Genomic DNA, 22261 nt, shown 5'->3' on the forward strand with positions numbered 1-22261 from the left:
GATTTTGTCCATTTGAAAGATCTGGCCATGAATAGGGGCAGATTTAGGAATGAGAAACAGGTGAGTGGTAGATTGTCCCACCATGTTCTGCGGTGCAAAGGCAAAGGTTGCTTTCACTGTCTTTTTAACAATAGGGGGCTGGTGCTTAGCCCCTGGCAGGAGCATGGCCTAGCCTAGCGCTGCCAGCTACGGTGCGGCAGTGCGCAGCCCAGCCCATGCAGCATGCCAAATTCCCTGCGGATGGCAAATTTTGTCACTGGAGTATGTAACTGAAAAGGGAAGGGATTTAGACTTCAATGAAAACTCTTTGTTACCTTGACAGTGGTCAGCAGGTACCGCAGTGGTTACTTGCATGCAAGTTGTAGTACAATGAGAAAGTAAGCTGGGTTTAATAATCCATCATATACCCATATTAAACTGGAGAGGAGCAAAATATGAAACAATAAAGTATACTTTCAATATAATGATGTATCAACCAAATGACATTTTGAGATAGGGATGGAGGAATAAGCAAGGAAGAACTGTACTTTTCAGATGACAGCCCTATGCTGCACATCAAAACAAGAGGCTACAGGTGCCTCTCCTTTTCAGTTTAGAGAGATACTCGATGACAGTACTTCAAGGATGGCTTTAAACATGAAGAAACATGTGCAAGTGTTTCACTCCTGCCTCTGCAATTTTTTTTGCATCTAAAATCAGTTTGTATCAGCTGCTAGAAAACACTGCCATTAGAAACTGCTGGTGATAAAACAGTTGATTCAGTTGACCAGTTAGCTAACGTGTGTTGGCTTTACTGGTTAGTATCAAGATATTCATGTGTTGATCTGCATATGTTCATAAATGGGATACCTGAGCTTTAAGTTCTAATGAGCTAATTTAATGAGTTTCTCACCATCAAATATTAAGGCCCTGTTTATTGCAGTTGCACCTAAAAGTTCCAGCAACAAACTAGAGTCTTGAAATGGGCATGGGGCAAAGCAAGAAGACACTCCCGGTCCCCCGAAACTTCCAATCTAGGTAAATATACAGGAAAAAGACAGAAAATAATAAAGAGAAGTATCTCTGAATGTACAAGCTCCGTGTTTAGCCCTCTCTATGTGTATCAGGGACTGGAAAATCTCAGGGTCTTTTCCTCTCCCTGAGTCACAGGTCAGCTGGGGGCCAGGACCATTCCCAGTCTTCTCTAGTTTACACTAGTTTGCAGTAGGTGCTAGAAACCATTATTAGAGGTTTCTCTAATAATTTCATTATTATTCTATTATTCTATTATTATTCTATTATTTCATTATTATTCATTATTATTTCTCTAATAATTTCATTATTAGAGGTTGGCGCTCTCTTCTTACCTCAACTTGTTTTAGTTGAGAAATGCTTCAGCCAATTAAATGGAAACTTTCCTCTTGAAATCTGAAGGAAAATTATATTACCAAAATGCTTAGGGTCTTATTTTGCCAAAGAAATGAAATTTGAAACTCACGCTAAGAAAAAATCCTTCTAATTGTGAAGTTAAGCCAGCTCAGAGATGGGTTAGCGGTTATGGCTCTTTTGCTGAAGTTGTGTGATGCCTAGCTGAGGTTTTTTTTCCTATATTCTTTACTAAGAATTGAGACTTGAATAACTCGACATCCTGGTTTATCCACAAAGAGGGCTTTGTACCCACTCAAGTGCTCTTTAGATAACCTTTGCCCTGAAGAAACGTTGTTATGAAATAGTATTTCAATGATTAGGCAAGCTAAGAATGACATGGCTCTTCCTACCGATCAAAACATGACTTAACAAAGAGAAACCATGATGTGAGCTAATAAAAGTTTCAGAGCTGTTTGAAACAGAGGTCACATTACCTAAACAACATTAGAAAGCTAGCAGTAAATAAGATACTCTGGCAGAATTTATGTGAAAACACAATGGACTCGAGGAATTAGTTACCAGGAAAGGGAATTAAAGCAAAGAATGTGAGCCATTTCCAGATGTACCAAGGTCCGCTTCAGGAGAGGGATGAGAATGCAGACCACAGCAGAAAATCAAGATGATGCATTTCAAATGCAAGAAGAAAGAGATGTGAAATGCCAACCCCGCCTGCTGGAATGAACAGCAAAGTCCCCATGATCTTCAGTGGAGCCAAGATTTTATGCCGTAGGTAGATTCAGATGGACTGCATTTTATGCTCTTCCATTTGTCTTTCAAATAATGACAGGCAATAGGAATATTCTCTTTAATAGACTTTGGATCGAGCTCTTTAGAAAATGATTAAAAGGAAGCTGTGAAACACACGTCTCACCTGCTCAAAGGCTTGCTGAAAACTGTAACTTTTCACAACATTTTAGGCTATGTGAAGTCTATAGATAATAGCTCTTAGCGTTTGCATCAAAAGACAAGGTAATTCCAGGCACTTCAACAAAAAAGAAGAGTTTAACATTTCCGATATAACGCAAGAAGAATATTTCCTCTGCCGGGAAAACTGGACTTCTGTCAATAAGTAAACCAGCATTTGTCAAAGGGCAAAAGGCACAAGATTTGAAGCAGACCTGTTAAATACATCCCTGCTAAAGAAGCAGCAGGAAGAATGAAATGAGCTGCATGGAACACAGCTGTTCATAAAGCCCTGTTTCAGCAAGGGACTGTTTAAGCGTAAGCCTAACTCCGAACTGACACCTCTGACTTAAAAGATGCCTAAATACTTATCAGACTCATGTGTGATGCCTATGCTGCTGCCTGAATTATGCTGGGTGCTACCTCCAGGTGAACAGCTCAATTAGACAAAGATGCTACAGGTGGAAGAAGAGATGACAACCTAGTTATATAAAGCCATAAGAAATTCCTCCACGTATGGGCTAACTGGAAACGCCTAGAGATTCATTTCATATGTAAGAAGCATGGGACCTTGCCCCCGCCAAAAGATGGATACGGCAGATGAAATTCACTTCAGAGAAATCATAATATAAGATAATCCTATTGAAAACCAGTTCAGAGATACGTCTAGCCAATTTTCTGTCTTGGACAGTAGCCAGTAGTGGGTGCTCCTGGGCGAGGACAGGGCAAGGAAGCAGTGGCAGTTCCCAGCCAGCATCCTTTCCCAGCATCAAGTGATCTGTGACTTGAGGTTTTGATCCAGAGATGGCATCTTCTTAAATAGGACCAATTCAGTCTTCAGGAACGAGTCCAAAGTTCTCTGAATCGCTGTAAACATTCCATCTCACAGCAGGTCGTGAGACATCTTTCCTCAGTTTATTTAAGCATAGTGTAACCTATCTTCTTTTGTATTTAAGCTACTAATTACATTTGATTGATCCACATCCTTCTACAGCAAGCGGCAGCAAACAGTGGTTCCCTCCTCAACTCTGAGTCTCTTGTAGTTTACCAAGCGTTATCATATCCCGCTACAGTCTATCAACTTGTGATTTGTATTTTACTTTTCAGTTTAGGTAACAGAGAGGTGTATGTTAACATATGGATGGGGCCATGTGTTTGGACAGTGCAGCTGAGAAATCATTCCCTTTCTGAGTGATTCCATCAATATACAAGATAAGCTTTATATAAGGAAAGGCAAAACAAACAACCTACCCAAGATCTATTCAAGTCAAAACCCTGTACAGTGCTCAAAAAGAACAGTTTGCAATGTTTGTGCGGGAGACATGAGACTGGGAAAAAGTGAGAGCCCATTAAAATTGTCACACATACTTTTTAAGTAAAGAACTTGAGAAATCAAGCAGGCATGATCGGTACAACTTTTAATTAACCAGGCCAAACAAATCATCTCTGAAAGCGTTGTCTCATGTGAACAAAAGATTGTTGATGGCTGTTTACTTTGATCTTAAGAGCACGAAAAAATAAAATACGTATTTAACAAGGATGATAGAAAAATAGAATCTGAGAAAAGAAGGTGGTGGCAACTTATTAAGATTGTAAAGTACAGCCAAGGCAATTTTGTGTGCTGCTGTATTGTTCAGCCATTCTGTTTTAGAGAGAGGAACAATTTTAATTCATGTATGTGAAACAGATTAATTCAACACAACAATCGAATTACACTGGTGTAAAACCAGAGGTGAATCAAAACTCTTTCACAGATTTTGAGGGTGACAGAGCATTGGAACAGGTTGCCCAGAGAGGTAGTGGATTCTCCTTCGCTGGAGATATTCAAAACCCGTCTGGATGTGATCCTGGGCAATATGCTCTAGAGGACCCTGCTTGAGCAGGGAGGTTGGACTAGATGATCTCCAGAGGTCCCTTCCAACCTAAGCGATTCTGTGATTTCAGCACTGCCAATAAGATAGTTATCTCTTCAAGGGCATAAAATAATGCCTTTCAAAATAAAATAACCCTGATATTTAATGTAAAGATTCACTCTTCTCCTGTCTGCCTCTAACATCAAGTGTCTGGCATCTCATAACGTTACTGAAGTCATCATCACAGTGCTGTACAGATACAAAGGCAGTATTTTGGATCTGATGAAATCAGAGGCAAAGTAATTTTTATTATCTGAGCTCACATAAGATATCCTCTTCAAAATCAGGTCATCTTGGTTTACTGCTCCAGAACAAAACTACCTTTGCTTTCATAGGTCATGAAAAGATGCATTGTTTATAAATTTCTTCAGGCACGCTAACAGACACCAAGACTTTAAATCAACTCTTCTAATTTTACAGAGATTGGTAAGCATGAGAGAAGCTGAATTTAAAAGTACAAGAGGAAGTAAGTAAGAGGCAGAAAAGAGAGCACAATTCTCAAGCGGCTCAGAACTACTAGTGATTTATGCAGATGGAAATGTAAGTAAAGTTTGACTGTGTGAATGAATTGTACCTGATGGTGACAGCTCTGGTATTTTTGAAAAGGTCCCACTGAGTCCCATCTGAGATCCAACTGTCTGTATTATATGTTAATGATCTTTGTACCTGTTTATTCTGTTCTGAGTGCAATTTGTATGCTAACAGTTTTGCCATTTAATAAACTACATTTAACAGAAGATTTTCCTTATCTGCATGCTGATATAAATGAGCTTCATAAATGACTGATAATTAACTGGAAATAAAATAAATGCCATTAAAGTCTGTGCTAACTGTTTGGATCAAACAAAGTTGCAGTATCTGGCTAGTGTTATTAAAATAGTTTAGAAAAGAATACTGTTAGCAATAGTAGAAGGTGACAGTAAAACATTGTACCTTGCTAGTAGAAAAGGGACATTATTTTTGCCATTTTTCAGATAACTTAGGAAGTAGAATCTCTGCACAATTTGTGAACAGCAATATTTATTTTATGCAATTACAGACAGACATCTGAACTGCACTGTTTTACTGCACTGTAAAGCTTGCAGACAAAACGTAGTATGTTGAGGAGATGGTACTCACATTAACTTAAAATGGAGATGTTTGTCAAGTCCTTTCTTTCACATACCCAAGTGCTAAATGAAAGGCAGAGGTCCTCATGCAACAATCAAAGAAAAAAATTGACAAGAAAAACATGTCTGCAGACATATGTCTACATCCATTGTAGCAGTATGTCTCAAATCTTGCAGCTGGGGAATACTGGGCAACAGCACCTCTATGTGTACAGGAAAGAAAGACATGCCAAATCAATAATTAGTTTAGTAATGAAACCAAACAAATAAGCAACCCTCCCAAAATGTTGCTTATCATGTTTAAATCCTTTCACTCTTCTAAATCAATGTGATAATTTCAAGCTGCTCATGGGTCTACCCACCGCCAGTGTGCAGCTCCACGCACCAACAGTTATGGCCTTTTCCCGTGTAGAGAACTTAGCCTAATGTCATATTTATAAGATATGCCCTGTTTATGGCTCTTTTCTTCGCTGTGTCTTTCCTTGTCCTATTTAAAATCTGCATCTAAATAGTGGATGTCATGACATGAGGTATCTAGTATAGTTCCTAAGACACGAGCCACACCTTAAGAGTGTAGCATATCCAGCTAAAAAAAAAAATATTTCCTGGTTTATAGGTCGACCCTGTGGACAGGACACAATGAAACGTGGAATTTATTTAGCCATTAGTCTGATCAGTGCGAACATTCATAGTAGAAAAAATTATGTTACAGTAGTATACTGAGAAGGAAAGAATCAGGAATCAGAGTTTACAAAATCCTACGGTGAGAATCCAAGTGGAAAATAAACATAATTGCCAGACGAAAAAGTTACCATTTTTCCTATTTGCCAAGAAGTGCTGTTTTCATAAGATCTTAACAACCCTGGTACCTCAGAGAAAAGTTCTTCCAGCAAAGGATACTACGCCCATCCTTACCGTTATTCAATCTAATTGTACCAGTAACCATTATTTTTTATGATGATTCAGACATTATTAGGAGTCGAGATGCAGCCATTCATACAACCACATTCACTCCAGATGTAAAACTGAGCCCTTAAGATGGGACTTTAGTAGAGTTTAAACAGTACATAAGGCCCTGGATTACCCTGCTACCTTCTTACAGAAATATTCTTCCCTATCTGCTTGTCAGAACATATTTGAAAAGTAAAAGTACAATACAACCTGCTGTTGCCTTTAAAGTATTCTATATATCAATAAGCAAGTGACAGAAGGTACACAGGTTCGTACTGGCTTAGTTTTCAGAAACCCTGGACAGTACGTTCATAAGCACATGCATGCACATGCACTACCAGATAGGTAATACTGGAGATGCTTATGCAGTAGATAGGTTCTAATGTTGGAGTCATTAATTTTTAACAATCAAATCAGGAAAGGGATTTTTGGATGATTAGTTCAATTTCCCCAACTCAGGCAAACAGAATTTTCTAAGACAGTGAAAAAGATACCAAAATTTCCATTTTCCTCCCCTGAGGAACTCTCACTGTTACTTTGCCTTCAGCCATCTTTCTGAGCTCAGCTCAATTCCCTCTATTCTTCTCCTCAGTCTCACAACACTGATCTTTGGTGACTTCAGCTTCCACACTGATGGTTATTACTTTATGCATATGCCCTTGCTCTCATGACCCTCACCTCTAGCTTCCTGTGCCCATTTGGCCGTTTGTAGGAAACCCAAGAGAAATCCTCATTAGGCTATAGAATTTGTGCTTAGTTTGTACTATAGTAACAGGGACTGTACATGATTCACTGAAGCCTTAGATCCACATCCTTGTTTAAAATTACACAGAGCATAGACATTCTTTATCGAGTATATGAGTAATATTTTATCACTTGTATGGGTCCATTAAGGGGTGTTTTATTCTGCCTTTCACTGAGAGCTTTAAAACGTGTGTTAGTTCTCATAGAAGAAAAAAAGAAGCGTCTTTCTCTAATAAAATTCCTGTTTTCCAACATCTTCTTATAGATATTCAGCCATTAGTTCCAGCAGGTGGCTAAAACAGAAGCGTTAGCATCCTCCTACAAACCTTTCATGTTGATCAAGCATTAGCCACTTTTTCAAAGTGCTGTTCCTATGCTGTCTCTCATGTAACCCTTCACACTCAGAAGGGCCCCATAAACTCCTCTCTAGAAGTCTCTTTGTTCACCATGCCCATAGCATAACTGAAAACAGTCCATGTCTGTCGTGCTAATCAACAATGTCTTACTGCTTCTTTTAACGTCACCTCCCCAGCATATCCTACTCCATCTCTTGTCTCTCATTTTACTCTTAGTTTGAACTCTTTTTAGATCAGGAACTCCCTTTTATTCGGTGTTTGTACAGTATAGCACAGCACGCTTTTCATCCATTACTAGTGTTCCTGTATGCTATGGCAATACACATAATAATAAAGACAATGGCAATGATGGGCATGACTGTACAATTTGGACTAGAAGAGAAGCACAGAAGGTTGCATTCGATCATTATTTTTTGTGCATATTCCTAATTAGGAACCCCGATTCAAAGCCCGCTGAAGTCAGTGGAAAAGCTCCAGGGAGAGTAGCTGGCTTTGGATCAAATCCTAAACATCAATCTGATTATGGGCATGAAGCAGGAATAGAACATGAACCTGAAAGAGAGACAGGGCACAACACTGACGCTTACTGGGCTTCAGTTTATCACAACTCTATATGACATGGAAGAGTGACAGATTGCTTGGGACATCTTCAGCATGTAGCATAGCCCCTCAGAAAGGTTCACCTTAACAAGTTTCCCAGGAGTTGAGTAGGAACAATTTAAAATTCTATTGCAAAGATGTCATACAGGAAGGGAATTGTAATAAATCCAGTATCATACAGGTTGTCATTCTACCTTAAACATGGGAACATATGGTTCATTTGCTTACCTGATGCTCATGCTATCCGATGTGCTAAACACTATTGCATTAAGTAGTCAGCAATACGTGATGAAATTAGGTTTATTGGCTTGTTCCATTATGAAACTCTCTAAGGAGAGAGAAAAGAAAGGAAAAGCCCTTTTCTTATGCCTTCTATCGCACTATTATTTTCTGTCTACTGCCTGCCAGCATTTCATGGGGTCAAGTAGCAATGGGGGTCCCCTTCTGCCTTCTCATTACTTTGCAGTGAATTGACTTCAAATGGAAAGATAACAGAGAAAGAAGAAAGGGGAAAAACAAAGCACAAGTAAGATTAAGAAGAAAAATAAAACATTGTCTTTTTCTTCCCCTCATCTGTGCTTCTTCTTCCTTCTCCCTGCATCTCCCTCCTCATCTTTCACTCACTCTTACAGTTTCCACTCCCCTGCCTTCCCTCCCATCTTAGGGGAGAAGACAGAAATAACTCGAAACATGGAGAACACACAAAAAACAAAAGAAGGGAAGACTGAAGGTACTTCGGGTTAGTCAGAGATGCTTCCTAGCAATCCTTTGCTTGTAAAACTTTTCTTATGCCAATATCATCAGTTTTGTTGGATCACCAAACATTTCCACTCGTGCTTACTCACTGTTAAGTGAATGCTGCTATGTTTTATGGTCCTGCTAGATTCAATTATACTACTGAGAAGTAAGCACAGGCAAATGTTAGGCATGCCTACATACAATGCTGAAAACAGGAAAATATCACTACGGTTAGCAACTAAATATACGTGAATATATTATTCCTGCCTCTACTGTCTTTTGCAGTATCATCTTTTCTGCTACCTTTCATAAAAAAAATAGAGGCCACTATACTCTAAGCAAAAGATACTTCTTTTAGACCTAATATCCTTGTGACTCTCAGCATTCCCTTAGAAAAGGTGTAACGATGGGTTTTGTCTTCTCAGCGTCAAATAGGTAGTAGCAGTGTGGCCTGGGAGATGAAAAGGCAAAGCAATCTCAGATTTTGCAGTAGTTTTCATATCTTAACATGTAACTTCAGACCAAGCATTGAAAGCAGGCGCACAAATCCATGTCTTTGATTTCTGTCTGTCTAGTTGTTAATGAGGAATAGAACTGAAACGATTAATCAAATTTAGCAGATATGGAATCAACTCCATTGGTTCCCTAAGTAAAAAAGAATTTCATCAAGAGGTACGCTTAATTTGCATTCATGTTGGCTTACAGTGATGCTGTCCAAGATATCTGGAATTGCTCTGATTGCCAATGCCCACAATTCAAGTGTTCTAGTTAAAAACTAGAATAGGAAATGAACCTCTTTACAAGCATACAGGCACTGATAAGATAGACGGGTTACGGCATATCCTTAGTGCCATGCAAAGCTTCTCGTGATAGAAAAGCAAGAAGGATAAAACGGATATGCACTTAATCTACACTTCAAAAATAATAGCTATATTAATATTGCATTCCTATTCACTTAACCACATTGCTGTAGAAAGCTGGGAATAGCAGGCTAAGTACTGGAATAGTATGAGAAAATATATCACACATAAAACTAGCTACCAGCATACAAATGTCTATACCTTTATCTACAAACAGCAGCTGCTTAAAAGCAGGGTGGTTTCTGGTATTAAGAGGGATGACAAAACAAAGCTTCTCTTTGGCTCTGCTACTGATCTGGTGCAAGTTCAATATAGCTTTTTCCCCACAAACACTGTGGATAGGTTTCATTCATCCCTCTTAGTTCATCTAAAAGTTAGGCACCTCATTTAAGAGGGAGGTGCCTGCCAAGAAAATGTAAGTAACTATCTTAAACTGCATATTGACTTCAGCTAAATGACAGTTAAGTGACATCAGTCCTCTCTCTCGTTAGTACAGTAGTGCAAAATTTGGACTTTTCAATCCATTTTGTCATGATTTCTCCTCAAGGAGGGTTTGGGTTTTTTGTTTATTTTTGATTTTTTTGTTTTTTAAGAGACTAGATATTCTGAAAGGTTTCAGTACAAGCTTAACATTGTTGACATTCTGGTAATTGAAGTGTTTCATTGCAATTTGTTGAACTGCCCTGACACATTTCTTCTCAAATTGGTTCAAGTCAAAATGCTATTTCACAATACAATATATTTGATATATTATTTTTAATTGGTGGACTGAGGATTTTGAACATTTACCAACTGGCTTTTATTTTTTTAAATGCCCTTTTTCTAAATCCAACAGTACTTGACAGAAATACACACTTTTCCCCAAATAATAAAAATTTAAGATGTGATAAAATTTTCATACTTAGAATTGATGTCCAAATAGCGTAACAGAAAGAAAAAGGAAGTAGATCACAGCTACAAGTATTAAGAAAGCTGCAAAAGAACAGTCTTGCTCAGGAGACAGATGGGGTTCAGATGCAGCACACAGCTGCAAGCCGATTGGAGCCCTTTAAGTTAGCGAAACCTACTGGGTCATTGCATTTTGCATGGGAACAGGGGAATCCCTCCAAGTTTGATGCTCCACAGCTGTAAGGCCTCAGCAATTACCAGATAATCCCCCCCCCCCCACCAGAAGTCTACAGTTACATCTGTTAAAGTTTCTTTGCATAAGATTGCTGAAAGACCACTTTTCATTTCAGTGGTCAGTCATTCTCCCATGTTTCCTTTGATAAATGGCAATAACTTGTATGCAAAACACCAAAACCATGCACAGCATGGGAGAAATATTTAACTATATATAGGAGGTTTGTTTACATGAGAATCAATTCTCATCCTTCACAAAGATGGAACCAATAAATACTGAAGATATTTTATTGAATCCTAGACATGCTTTTCGTCCACTCCCTAAAAAGAGATACTATGCATATTTGCTTATTGCTGATAATTAATGCATAGAAAATGTTGTATATGACAACGCATTGCTTCAGCCTATCTCATTTCTGTGTTTTCCCTCAACGATCATCATTTGAATTCTGGGTAAAGCAAGTCACATATGTTTATATGCATTCGCTACAGTGTTTAGGGATCCTTGACTTGTGGCAAGGGAATAGCACTACCCTCTGGTAAGCAAATGGGATTCCAACTCCCATTTATTAAAATGCTTCAATCAAAAAGAATTTTTCCAAAGCAGTAAGTTTTCCATGAGGATCCTGAACCTATTGAAAGCAACAGCAAAACAGATCTCTGATGAGATCAGTGTTTAGACTTGCAAATTTGCTTTAATATACAAATTGTTCCCTTCTGCTCTTTTCCTCCTTTCACTCAGTGGACACACATAAGATAACACAAAGAAATTCTTTGTACTTCTTATTGAGAGTATGTATATAGCATATGAACATAATTTGTATCTATGTCAAATACCACAGCTTAGGCATTCAGAGCATGAGTTTCCTCTCCCCCCCTTTTTGTCTTTCATCTCTGCATTGAGCTAAAATCCACACTACATGCCAGGGAAGAAAAAAAAAAATCTCGCATTTAGTAGAGGACAAACAAAACCTCTAAACTTTGACAGCTACCTATTAGACAAACAGTACTGCTCCTAAAAAGATCATTCCTCAAAACTTCAATTCAAAGGAGGTTAATTGCTCAAAAGAAAACCTGAAGCTGTGTTAGATGATCCAGGGAAGGCAACCGGGGGAGGTAGAAGGGAAAAAATCATCTGAAGAGAACAGTTAAACAGAAAAATTTATGATTAGACAACTGTGGAATTTCTTTTTGATTCCTGGCACTGATAATCTTGAATTCCCTCTATAAAGTGGCCAGCTGCATGAAACAAATAAATCCAACTACACAATGGCCAAGCCATATGAATGGGGGTTGACTTTAGCTATTTTGGTGAATTTTGAAATAGAATACTGAACTGTAGAGGGAACATTAAGATGGGGAAAGAGTAAGCAGACCTTATTCAGGTAGGTTTAGGCTTGTTTCACCCTCCGATATAAATATCAATTGATTTTGGATTGTTTTTTGAAGGACACGTGTACATGCTTCAATTGCCACATGTCAAAGTATATTCTGTAAGTCAGAGCATCGAAGCAGTTGGAGAGAGAGGCAAGAGGGGACAGAGGAAGTTGTCTCTGCCCCAAGAAGGGGATTAAGGATGGGAGACCTTCATCATTAGACTGTGGCAGGAGAGTCTAAGGAACTCCTCAGACTCAGGAAATCTAAAGATACTGATCAAATAGCAGGGGCTCAAATATTGCAACTTGATAAACAAAAAACAAGCTCAAGTGAAAACCAAAAGGAAATAAGCTAGAAATATTTCATGGTGCTTTTATTAACAACACAGCTTAGTTAGTGTTTCCTAGTTAGCACATTTATTTACATACTTACAAACTGACAAATATAGAGCAGTGTTATCTTATGATACTAAGAGCTCAGAGGACCAGGGAAAGCATGCATGACCATCAGAAATGCACTTACACCATGAGTAAGAAGATAAAAAAAAATCTTTTCCTTTAGGGTGAAATATTCCTCAGAGATCTAGTTGCACTATTCCAGACCAATTCAATCTTTTGGTGTAAGCCATTCTAAAAAAGTTATGTTGTTTGACTTATTTAGCAATATGTCCATCACAGTACTGCTGTCAGAACAGAGGGATTGTTCCCCCCCACCCAGCATATATCCCAAAGAGATAAATTTAAAAAAAAAAGAGAAAAGAAGAGGGGCTAGGAATTCATAGAGCTTCTAAATGCTGCACAATAAAACAGCAGAAAGAACAAAAGCTCTAGTTAAAATAGTCCATCTGTATGTGACATGTCAGTATTTAATCATATAGACACAGAAAGGCAGAGCAGGTTTTTTATTTTTTTATGAACAAAGATGCATGTGATTGAAGTACTTCAATTAGATGAGAAAAATTACAGCCATACAAATCCATTTTCCATCTCAAAGATCTCTGGAAAAAATATTGTATAGATGATTTTATCTTCCTTAAAACTGCAGTATTACATATTTTATCATTTAATAATTGAAAAGCCGCATAAATACTACTTTGCGCCAATGGAAGCACTGGTATAGTGTTTTGCACATGGAGAGTTTGAACTCCTTCCTTCTTTGTCTCAGTGTAAATTCTGCTTTTGTTTACTTTTGCTAAGCAGCAGGTGGACTTACGGGATACTCTGAAATCAACCCATGTTTATAATTGTTAGTAAATTAATACCAAAGTACAAGTAAATACCATATGCAGTATGTAAATAACTATTATCAGCAAATCGGAGAATATCACGATACTAGAACCTCAAAACGTAGGCTTAATTGAGCTATGTTACACATTTTAGATAATGCTGCTCTCCCTGCTGCCATACGCGGGAGCATCAGAAAAATCTAGATATTACCCTTGGCAAGTTATGCATACTGAATGCATTTTCTACATATTATAGGAGTAGACTGCATCCAGTAGGAACTAATAGGCATTGTCATTGACGAGACTGCACGATCAAAATGCAAGCAAACAATTTCACTAAGCACTAATTAGAAGAATACTTTTAGTTAATAACTGAGTAGTTAAACAGAATAAAACTGGCATTATGGAAAAAAAGGAAGAGTCATTGGGCAGCTCTATCTTTTCAGAGATGCTGGCATAGACTGCTTATTCAAGTTTTGCTGTGTTTCATTGTGAGTACCTATGAAAAATACCTCTCAGATTTTAACTTTCACATATACTCTTCAAATTAAAGCCATGTGCAAAGCAGTGGATTAGACCTTTATTTTTACTTTCCATCATTGTATGTTGCTGCAGTATGGAATGGAAAGATTTGTGTCATTATTTTGGATATATGTTGTTTCAATGAATTTCAAGTGATCTGAACCAACTTCCCTGAGCAACTGGCACTGTCTGTGCATTATCTTGTGTTTGATCTCCAGAGCTTTATGACGGACTGATTCCATACTTATTCTGTGAAAGTATGGATGGGATACAACAGCATTGCTGCTATTTGTGAACTGGAAGACTGGCTGAGAAAGATTATGATTCTTAGACACTGTTACCCATTTCATCTGTCTACATTGTATACAAAGAAAGCATCTGAGTAATAGTTTTGAGTAGTATACACAATACATCACTTAGCAAGTAGCTTTTGATTTTAACGTCTGCCCATTTAATTAACAGTAGCTTGTGATAGTGTAGTTAACTCTCAAATCAGCAGAGAGTCTTGACAGACAAAACATCAGTAAAGCTCTGTCCAGGTCCATGCAATTATATATTATAGATTTGCTGTTATTTTGAAGATTAAGACTTTTAAAATTATCTATCAACCTGTGAGAACTAGCTTCTTGAGCACTTTTGCCATGTAAATGTAAAATGGAAGAGGGAAACGTTCAGTAGTCCAGTGTCCTGACATGTTATCCTAAGTCATTTCGTAGGATAATTTTTCAAGCGAAAGCATCAAGGAGTGTACGATATTTTGCAGTTGCCCTTCCTTGCAAAGTTCTAGAAGGCTAGAAAAAGTTACCAAGGCTTAGTCATCCTCTCTTTCTACTTTGGTCTCATTACTCCCAACACTTTTGTAGCAGGCCATAATTAAAAAAAAAAAAAAAAAAAAACACACACACACACCACCCAAAACCCCACAAACACAAAAACACCCAAAGAACTACCTGAGACCACTTATGTAAGCAGGCACCATTCCAAGAAAAACATCAAATGGTCAATTCTGTTCTCCCCATTCATTTTTAAAGTGCCTAGTACATGCGCTCTTACCCACGATATGCAGGAAACCACAGCAGTCCTGCTTTATAAACACTTATCAAAGGTGGCACAAACTTTCTTCCAGTTCCCATTTATGTAATTAAGTAAGGAAGTTTGATGGTGGTTTGAAGGAAACGTATATCAGAAAAAACTCACTGTAGTGGCTAGGGAACGTAATGTTAACCTGGTCCACTGGCAAAATCTTGTCAAAAAGACGACAGAGAGAATACGGAGGCTTGATATACCCTATGGGTTATTACACAACCTGTACGGATGCTGAGCAATTATGCTGCAGCCTGGGGGTATATTCCACTTCCCTAAAACATTCCACTGATGTCTCCTACATGAAGCTGATTCACTTAGGCTTCGCACGTGGTAAACAGTCAATTCTGGTAGCAATACAGTGAATTAACTGCTGATGAACACAAACATATGTATCATACAATTACCCATGTGTATTTCATTTAGCTTTGTTCTCAATCAGCTGTATATCTGCAGAATTGTATGGCCACTGCTAAAGACAAATAGGCCTCTGGCATCAAAGTTTTCCATCAATGAGCTGTCAAAAGCAATACTAAGTCAGCTGTGTTTCAGTCCTGTTTAAATAACGTTAAAGCAGAGGACACCCAACAACCCAGCAACTAGTTTATTACAGTACCTTTTGTTCTGGTGCAAAACCTCCGAGCCCTTTTTCCACTTAACAGCCGCTCTGGGAGAAGCGCTTGGTTTACATCCTATTGTAACCTCACCTCCCACTTGAACAATAGACATTTTTTTCACAGGATTTTTGGAAAAATCAGGGGCTGCAGCTTTAAAAAAAAAAGAAGGGGGGAGAAATAAAGAGCAGCAGCATATATGCAGTTGACAAGTTAAAAGAAGTTGCTAAATTTTTCTCTTTGAATAACATAGTAGATGAATCCAATAATTGCTTTGCTTTTGTAGTTCTTGCAAAAGTAGATAAACAAAAACGTATTTAAGTACCAAAGAAGGGAATTCATTGTGTCTTATTTATCTTACCGTTTCTAAACTGCTCACTTGGAAAAATACTAGTGATACAGTTTTGTAGATCTTCGAATCTTTGCTTAAGATAATCTGAAGACTGGAAGAAAGGGTTCATCTCGGACGAAGAACGATGTTCACAAGTACAACTATGTTAGCATAATAAAGATCTTCCTCCTGATTCTAGCAAGAGGTGTTTGCTTGCAGAGAGTTTAAGAGTATTCAGTTGTAAATACATTTTTTCCTGTGACTTTCTGTTCATGGATAGACTCAAATCTCTGAACTTGTATTTGTTATGCATAAGGACTCGTTCATAACTTTATGGGAAAACTCACTCTTGGAGAAGGAGAAAACAAATCCTGTACAACACTTAGGTGTTGTTAAAGTCTGTTTCAATGGTTTTACTGGTATGAGTGTTGAACAGTTTCACATTTGGATGCCTTTTCATACATGAACAAATTCCATTTCATGTGCTTCTCTAGTAATTGTTAGAGATTTATGTTGTGTTTACATGCATAATTGCTAGATGTCATTTCATATCAAAACATCGTCATGCTCTCTGTAATGACTTTTAAGAATTGTAGAATAATTAGTAGTAACTCAAAATAGTGAGAAACAATATTCATTAAACTCGCACCTATGTGATAAATTGCATATATGCGAACAATTCTCCCAAAGCACACCCTTTCCCCAAACAATCATGAAATCAAGAACATGATTCACAAAGAGTTACTAGTAAAGAAGTATGTGCAGACTGGAACTGCCAGGTAGAATTTAATCCATTCACTTCTTAATTTAAAACTTTCAAAAGGGTATCCTATTCTAGTCAGCATCTACTCATTTTAACATTTACTCACCTATCACTCGCAACTCAGCGCTGGCATAAATAGTATCATATTTGTTTTCTGCGACACACTGATAGAGGCCAGAGTCTGACATATTCAGCAGGGTTATGATAAGAGTTCCATTTTCTATTTGAATTCTCTCCTGATAAACAGAGGGGAAAAAAGCGAAAACATTGACAGAATCAGTGAGCGTACAATCAATCTCAAGGTTTTCTGGTACCTTACTAATGTACCTGATCATGATTCAGAAGTAAGGATTTTTGTTTTAAAAACAATATGGACAAAAACATCAAAATATAATGACCATTGTGTAATTTCCTCTTACAGAGCCACTGTGCTCTTCAAAGCATTTAAAAAAAAAATACTAGGCATACACTGAAGAGTCATTGCTTTGGGAGTGTTCTCCACCTGTTCCAGCTAGAGCATGCTTTTAACTGCGTAGTGAATTGCAAGTTTGTAGTTTTATGCTTCACCGTGAAACAGACATTGCAGGACAGGTATAGCTGCACCACGCAGGGAGACTTAAACATCTTCCATGTAACCCCTGAGAACTGAAAGCACGCAGCCCTCTCTGAAGGTATGACAAACCACAGTGTACTCTTCTCACCTGAAGATATGAATCTAGAGAATAGAAAAGCTCAAAGGGAGAGCTCAAACGTAAAGGAAGTTTCATCAGATCTGTATTTTACCGAAGAAAAACGCGCTGAAAAAGTTCTACTCAAAGTCAACACTAAGTTCCTATTGGAAACCTACAGGCAAGCTGTTCAGGTCAGGAGAATAAGGTTCTCACGGCTTGAATTTCTATTCACCCCAAGTTGCTCTAAGCTTTAGCGTGGTTCTGCCAAAACACATGAAACCGCACAGTAGGTAAATTTGGGCCAGCGCTTGGTCTGTATATTAAAAAGAAATTTTATTTGCCTTATTTAGGCAAATAGCTTTGTGCTACAAATGTAACTTAGACCCAAATACTTCAAAATTTAACTACTACCAGCCTTCACAGACAATAACAACTCCATTACAAAGCAGAACATTGAAGAGAGTATATTCTCCAAACTGGATCAGTATGCAAGAAACCCACAACAGGGAATATAAACTCCATCACCATAAATGCAAGTTTGAAACTACAAGTATTACTGTGCTTTTCAGTCTGACACTACTGCCTCTGAAGAATTTAATGGGACCATACATTGTTAAGAGTACACAATACAATCCTCTGCTGAAAAACTATAAGCATCTAGAATATATTTGAGCTGCTGAATGCATATAATTGTATATAAATGCTAATTGTCACAGATAAGCCAGTTTCACAGGCTGTTCAGTGGACTTCTTTTGCTGTGTACATCCAGAGGAGAGAGTGCCACCTATTGAGCCAAACTTCCTCCTCCAGCCCTTGGATCTTCCTTGGAGGTCACCCAACTAAGAACTGACCCAATCCAATCTTGTGTAGCCTGGAAGTTAGATGAGAGCACAGCCTGCAGTTGTAGGGCTGGTATATTGCAAACTAATTAACACCACTACATTACTTATCCATTGTTAATTTTTGAGGCTCTCGCTACAGATATCTTCTGCGTACTTAGTTTTACCTTCAGGCTGTTTGCTATCATCTCAATGCATTCTAATTTTACAAACATCCTTTGAATATAAAAATCCATTGTGAAGTAACACTAGCATTTCATACACATGCTGAATTCTTCATCGTTCTTGGCTAGCTCTTTTGAGCTACGCAGACAAAGAAAAATAAAGTGCAACACGTACGTAAGCAGAAATAACGCAGAGATGACCAACTACGTGGCCAGAGAGAAAGGTTTGCCAAATTAGAAAACATGCTCAAAATCAGCTCTAAGGTGGAAAGCATATGGAATGTATATCTTGTATGATATTTTCAAGAAGGATGCTGTGACAGAGTGAATATTTTATTGCTTCTCCCTTGTACTTTCACCTCCAAACTATCCATTTTGTCCACTGAGCAATAACATTCAGTATTTTGTTGCCTGAAGTATTCCATTTACAATACGCTAAGTACTGTGAAAGCGTTGGTTGAAGACATCTGTAGAGTGCTTTATCCTTTTTTACTGAAAGGATGCCATTGAAGAGTGACAGACTCTAAATATCACTGTCTCCAAAGAGAGGGGGAAAGAAGGAGAGAAACTAAATCTTGCTTAGGAGGAGGCAACAACATGAGTAAAACTATCAGGTTCTGAGAAATTGCAATTCTAGTAAATTCTGGCTAGCCTTCTTCTGGCTCTGTTTAGGACTAATACAGTAGAAAACCATAGGGAAGATCAGACCCCTCTCCAATTGGTTCAAATAAGTACTAGCAAGTCAAACAAGTGCTGGTGCTGACCTAGCAGACGCTAATTTACCCCATATGCTTTGGCAATGCTTCTGTATCTGTTCTTGCTAGGCAGAAGTTAGTCAGAGTATTGTTTTCTCCTACTAAATAAAACTGCATTACAGATAAGCCATGCCATTTTATGGCTGAAGGATGCTTAACAGATTAGGGAAGCCTTGGCCTCAGTAGAAGACAGACAGCAAAGAATCCATTGCCACAGAAGTTGTTTTCCACAAGGTAGCCAACAACTGAAGACAAAGATGGCTGAGCCAAAGCTTGACCACCATGGGGGGGGGGGGGGGGGGGAAGGGGGGCAGGAATTATACTATCGTAAAAGAAAGCCAAAGTCAAGTTCTCAAAGACTTGCCACATAAACATTTGAAGTCCAATTGATTTCTTCTTTCCTCATCCATTCCTACCACTCAACTATTTCCCTTTCCACTTTGGTCTTTCTTTGTCCTTGAAGTGAACCACTTACTCACCTTTTGCTTATGACATCATGTGGTTTCCTTTAGTTTATTATTCTTCTACATGGTGTCAGATAATAATTATACTCAATGTTAACTCATTTTCACAGCTGACTAACTCAGTTAACCGATTAATACAGTACAAGAATAGTGTAGTGGATCAGACCAAAGGTCCATCTAGCCTACAGATTAAGAGCAGAAACAGGAAAGTGTATGTTAACAGGCTGATCAGTTGGTAAAACTAGCTGATATACTCTTCCCACAGACAAGCAATTGGCATCCTACAGGTTTCCTGAATTAGAGACTGCATCTACAAGCATGCATTTGGTAATTCTAGATAGAACTTTCTTTCACTAAGTGTACTTGTTACTTTTGAATCTGTGCATATTTATTGCCATATCTTGTAGCAATTAGATGGCCTGCAAGATACACCAACATCTTTATACAGTATATGTATATTTATAAATCGTTGATACATGTTTTTAATGTCCAGTTATTGAGGCTTGGTGTTGCAAAGAGTTTATGCTATTGTATTTATTTTCATGTATTAAAATACAGTAAACATCTAAAAAAGCAGAGTGTAAAATGAACACCATGACTAAACTGTGAAAACAGAGACGTGTAAGAAAGCAAACAGGAAGATAAAAATCTTACCTCTGACATGAGAGGCTGGCCATTTTTTAGCCAGCTGTAGGAAGGACTTGGTTTTCCTTTTGCCTTACATTCCCAAAATAAACTGTCATAGAGGGACAGAAAGGCATTTTGGATTTTTTTATCCCATTCAAGGAGTGCTGAAAAGAACATGCAAACCATGTGAAGCAGGAAAACAGTGACTTTGCTGGAGGTATGCTACTATTAATGAACTGAACAACGCTAATTAGTATTTGACCAATGCATTCATATTGTATTACAAATGTATTCTAAACAGCAATGCTCTGGCATTAAACTTCAGGACTAACTCGGGGAAATGTTAGCAATCAAGTGGTTAGTGATCAGGAAGTTCAGTTCAGATGTTATTCATTTCGGTAGCCTAAAACAAGCAGTGATTTTTAGATGCCTCAAATTCTGGATGTCCCATCTGAAAGGACTGGGACACTGGTATTCTGAAAAGTAGCCCTCCTCTTGAGGTATTTCAGTCTGTAGGCCAAAAATAATAGAAGTATCAAAACCATTAATCAGTAGCTAATAAAAATGATGGGTTGTAAATGATACAACTCATCTGAGTCCATGGATTCTTCAAATGTAATTTACAATACAAATACAATATGAAGAAAATAAAGCTATTCAGATTAGGCTAATATGTTTCTAATATTTGCAAGAGAACAGCCCACTGGCACAAGTTTATTACTATGTGAAATGTGATTCTTGCAGATTCTGGTATGAACGTTATATACGCCCAACTAATCACTTAAGGACTGAACTGAGCAGGAATTAACTTGACGGAGGCTGACATTTAGAATATGACTAACTTCTAACTTTGAGATAAGACCAAAGCCACGTACTTAGCAAGGTACTAGGTCAGATCCCTTCAACTCCAGCCTCTAGAATAAACAGATACTGTATTAATGTCCTGTAGAAGATTCTTGGTTGGGTTATGAAAACGCAGCTCTATACACTCCAAATTTAATTCTTATAAAGGACAATTCCGTTTCAGGAATGGAATCGTCATCCCTTGAGACAAAGCTCTCCCCTTCTACAGCTCCGTAGAGCTATAAGGCTGGTAAATAGCTGGTAGTCGCATCCTGACAAAGGACCCCTACATCATCCAACATCAGATTCACACAACTCCAACAGCCCAGTTTACAAGATGTGAAAGTATCTGGGATAAAGAATTAAGCATAATGACCTTTGCCAAAAGTAATTCTAATTACTTGTCATCTTTATTACCTGCAGAGCTTAAGATACTGGATCCGGGTACCCTACATAAAAGAACAGACAGTGCCTGGACCAGAAAGCTTATTTCCTAAAGAAACAAGCTATATACAAAGCAAATAAAAACACAGCTGTACAGAAATTAAGCAAGAGGAAGTCAATTATGTAGATAATATACCAGACCACTCCTAATATGATAACAAAACTCTTGTGCAAATGCTTCATGAGTACTGCTGATTTATTTCACTAACAACAGGTATTAATTCACAAAACACAATTAATAAACACCTTGTTTTAAACTGTATTAACCAATCGTAATTTCATAATTACATTTGCTGTTATTATTCATGTCCATGTAGTCATCTGAACTTGATTTTAATGATACTGCTTGATTGATATTCTGTGAAAATTAGTGGACAATGAGAAAAGAAATAGCTCCTTAAAAGCACAGAAATAATTAAATATTCAAAACAGCAGCAGACTGCCCAGTTCCTGGCATAAATCTTGATGCTGCAGGAACCAGCAGCTTATCAGTAAAGTCTGTGTCTCTTCATTAGCAGGGACCACAAAAACCATACACACCCCCCAACCACATACACACCCCGCCACGGTCTTCCCACCAGATATTAGTCACAGGCTCATAATTTAGCTGTCTTTAGTTTTTTCATTGTTGTTTTATTTTTCCTCTCTTTAGCTCATAAATCTTTAGAAAGAAGAGGGAACCTCCACAAATTCTTAATCGTGTCAAAATATGTTCATTTTCCCCTCTATGTACTACGAATGGAAATAGAGAGCACATAATCCACTTTGGCTATAATGAAGCATTGTGTGACTCGGACCACAGGCAATTAATGAGCACAGGAAGGAAGACAGAAGAG

At 38.0% G+C, this 22261-nt stretch overlaps 1 protein-coding gene across 7 annotated transcripts in view; it reads right to left on the reverse strand.

The window, feature by feature from the left end:
- Window positions 1-22261, reverse strand: part of CNTN6 (contactin 6) — a 166244-nt gene that overhangs the window by 31045 nt on the left and 112938 nt on the right. For all 7 annotated transcript variants that reach the window (XM_009689048.2, XM_009689047.2, XM_009689046.2 and 4 more), the window contains 3 exons: window positions 20166-20302; window positions 16725-16854; window positions 15527-15677 (listed from right to left, as the gene is read on the reverse strand). In XM_009689048.2, the coding sequence (XP_009687343.2) occupies window positions 15527-15677; window positions 16725-16854; window positions 20166-20302 (418 nt within the window). The remainder of the gene's footprint in view (window positions 1-15526; window positions 15678-16724; window positions 16855-20165; window positions 20303-22261) is intronic.

Source organism: Struthio camelus, chromosome 14, assembly GCF_040807025.1.
Source record: "Struthio camelus isolate bStrCam1 chromosome 14, bStrCam1.hap1, whole genome shotgun sequence".
Classification (NCBI taxonomy): domain Eukaryota; kingdom Metazoa; phylum Chordata; class Aves; order Struthioniformes; family Struthionidae; genus Struthio; species Struthio camelus.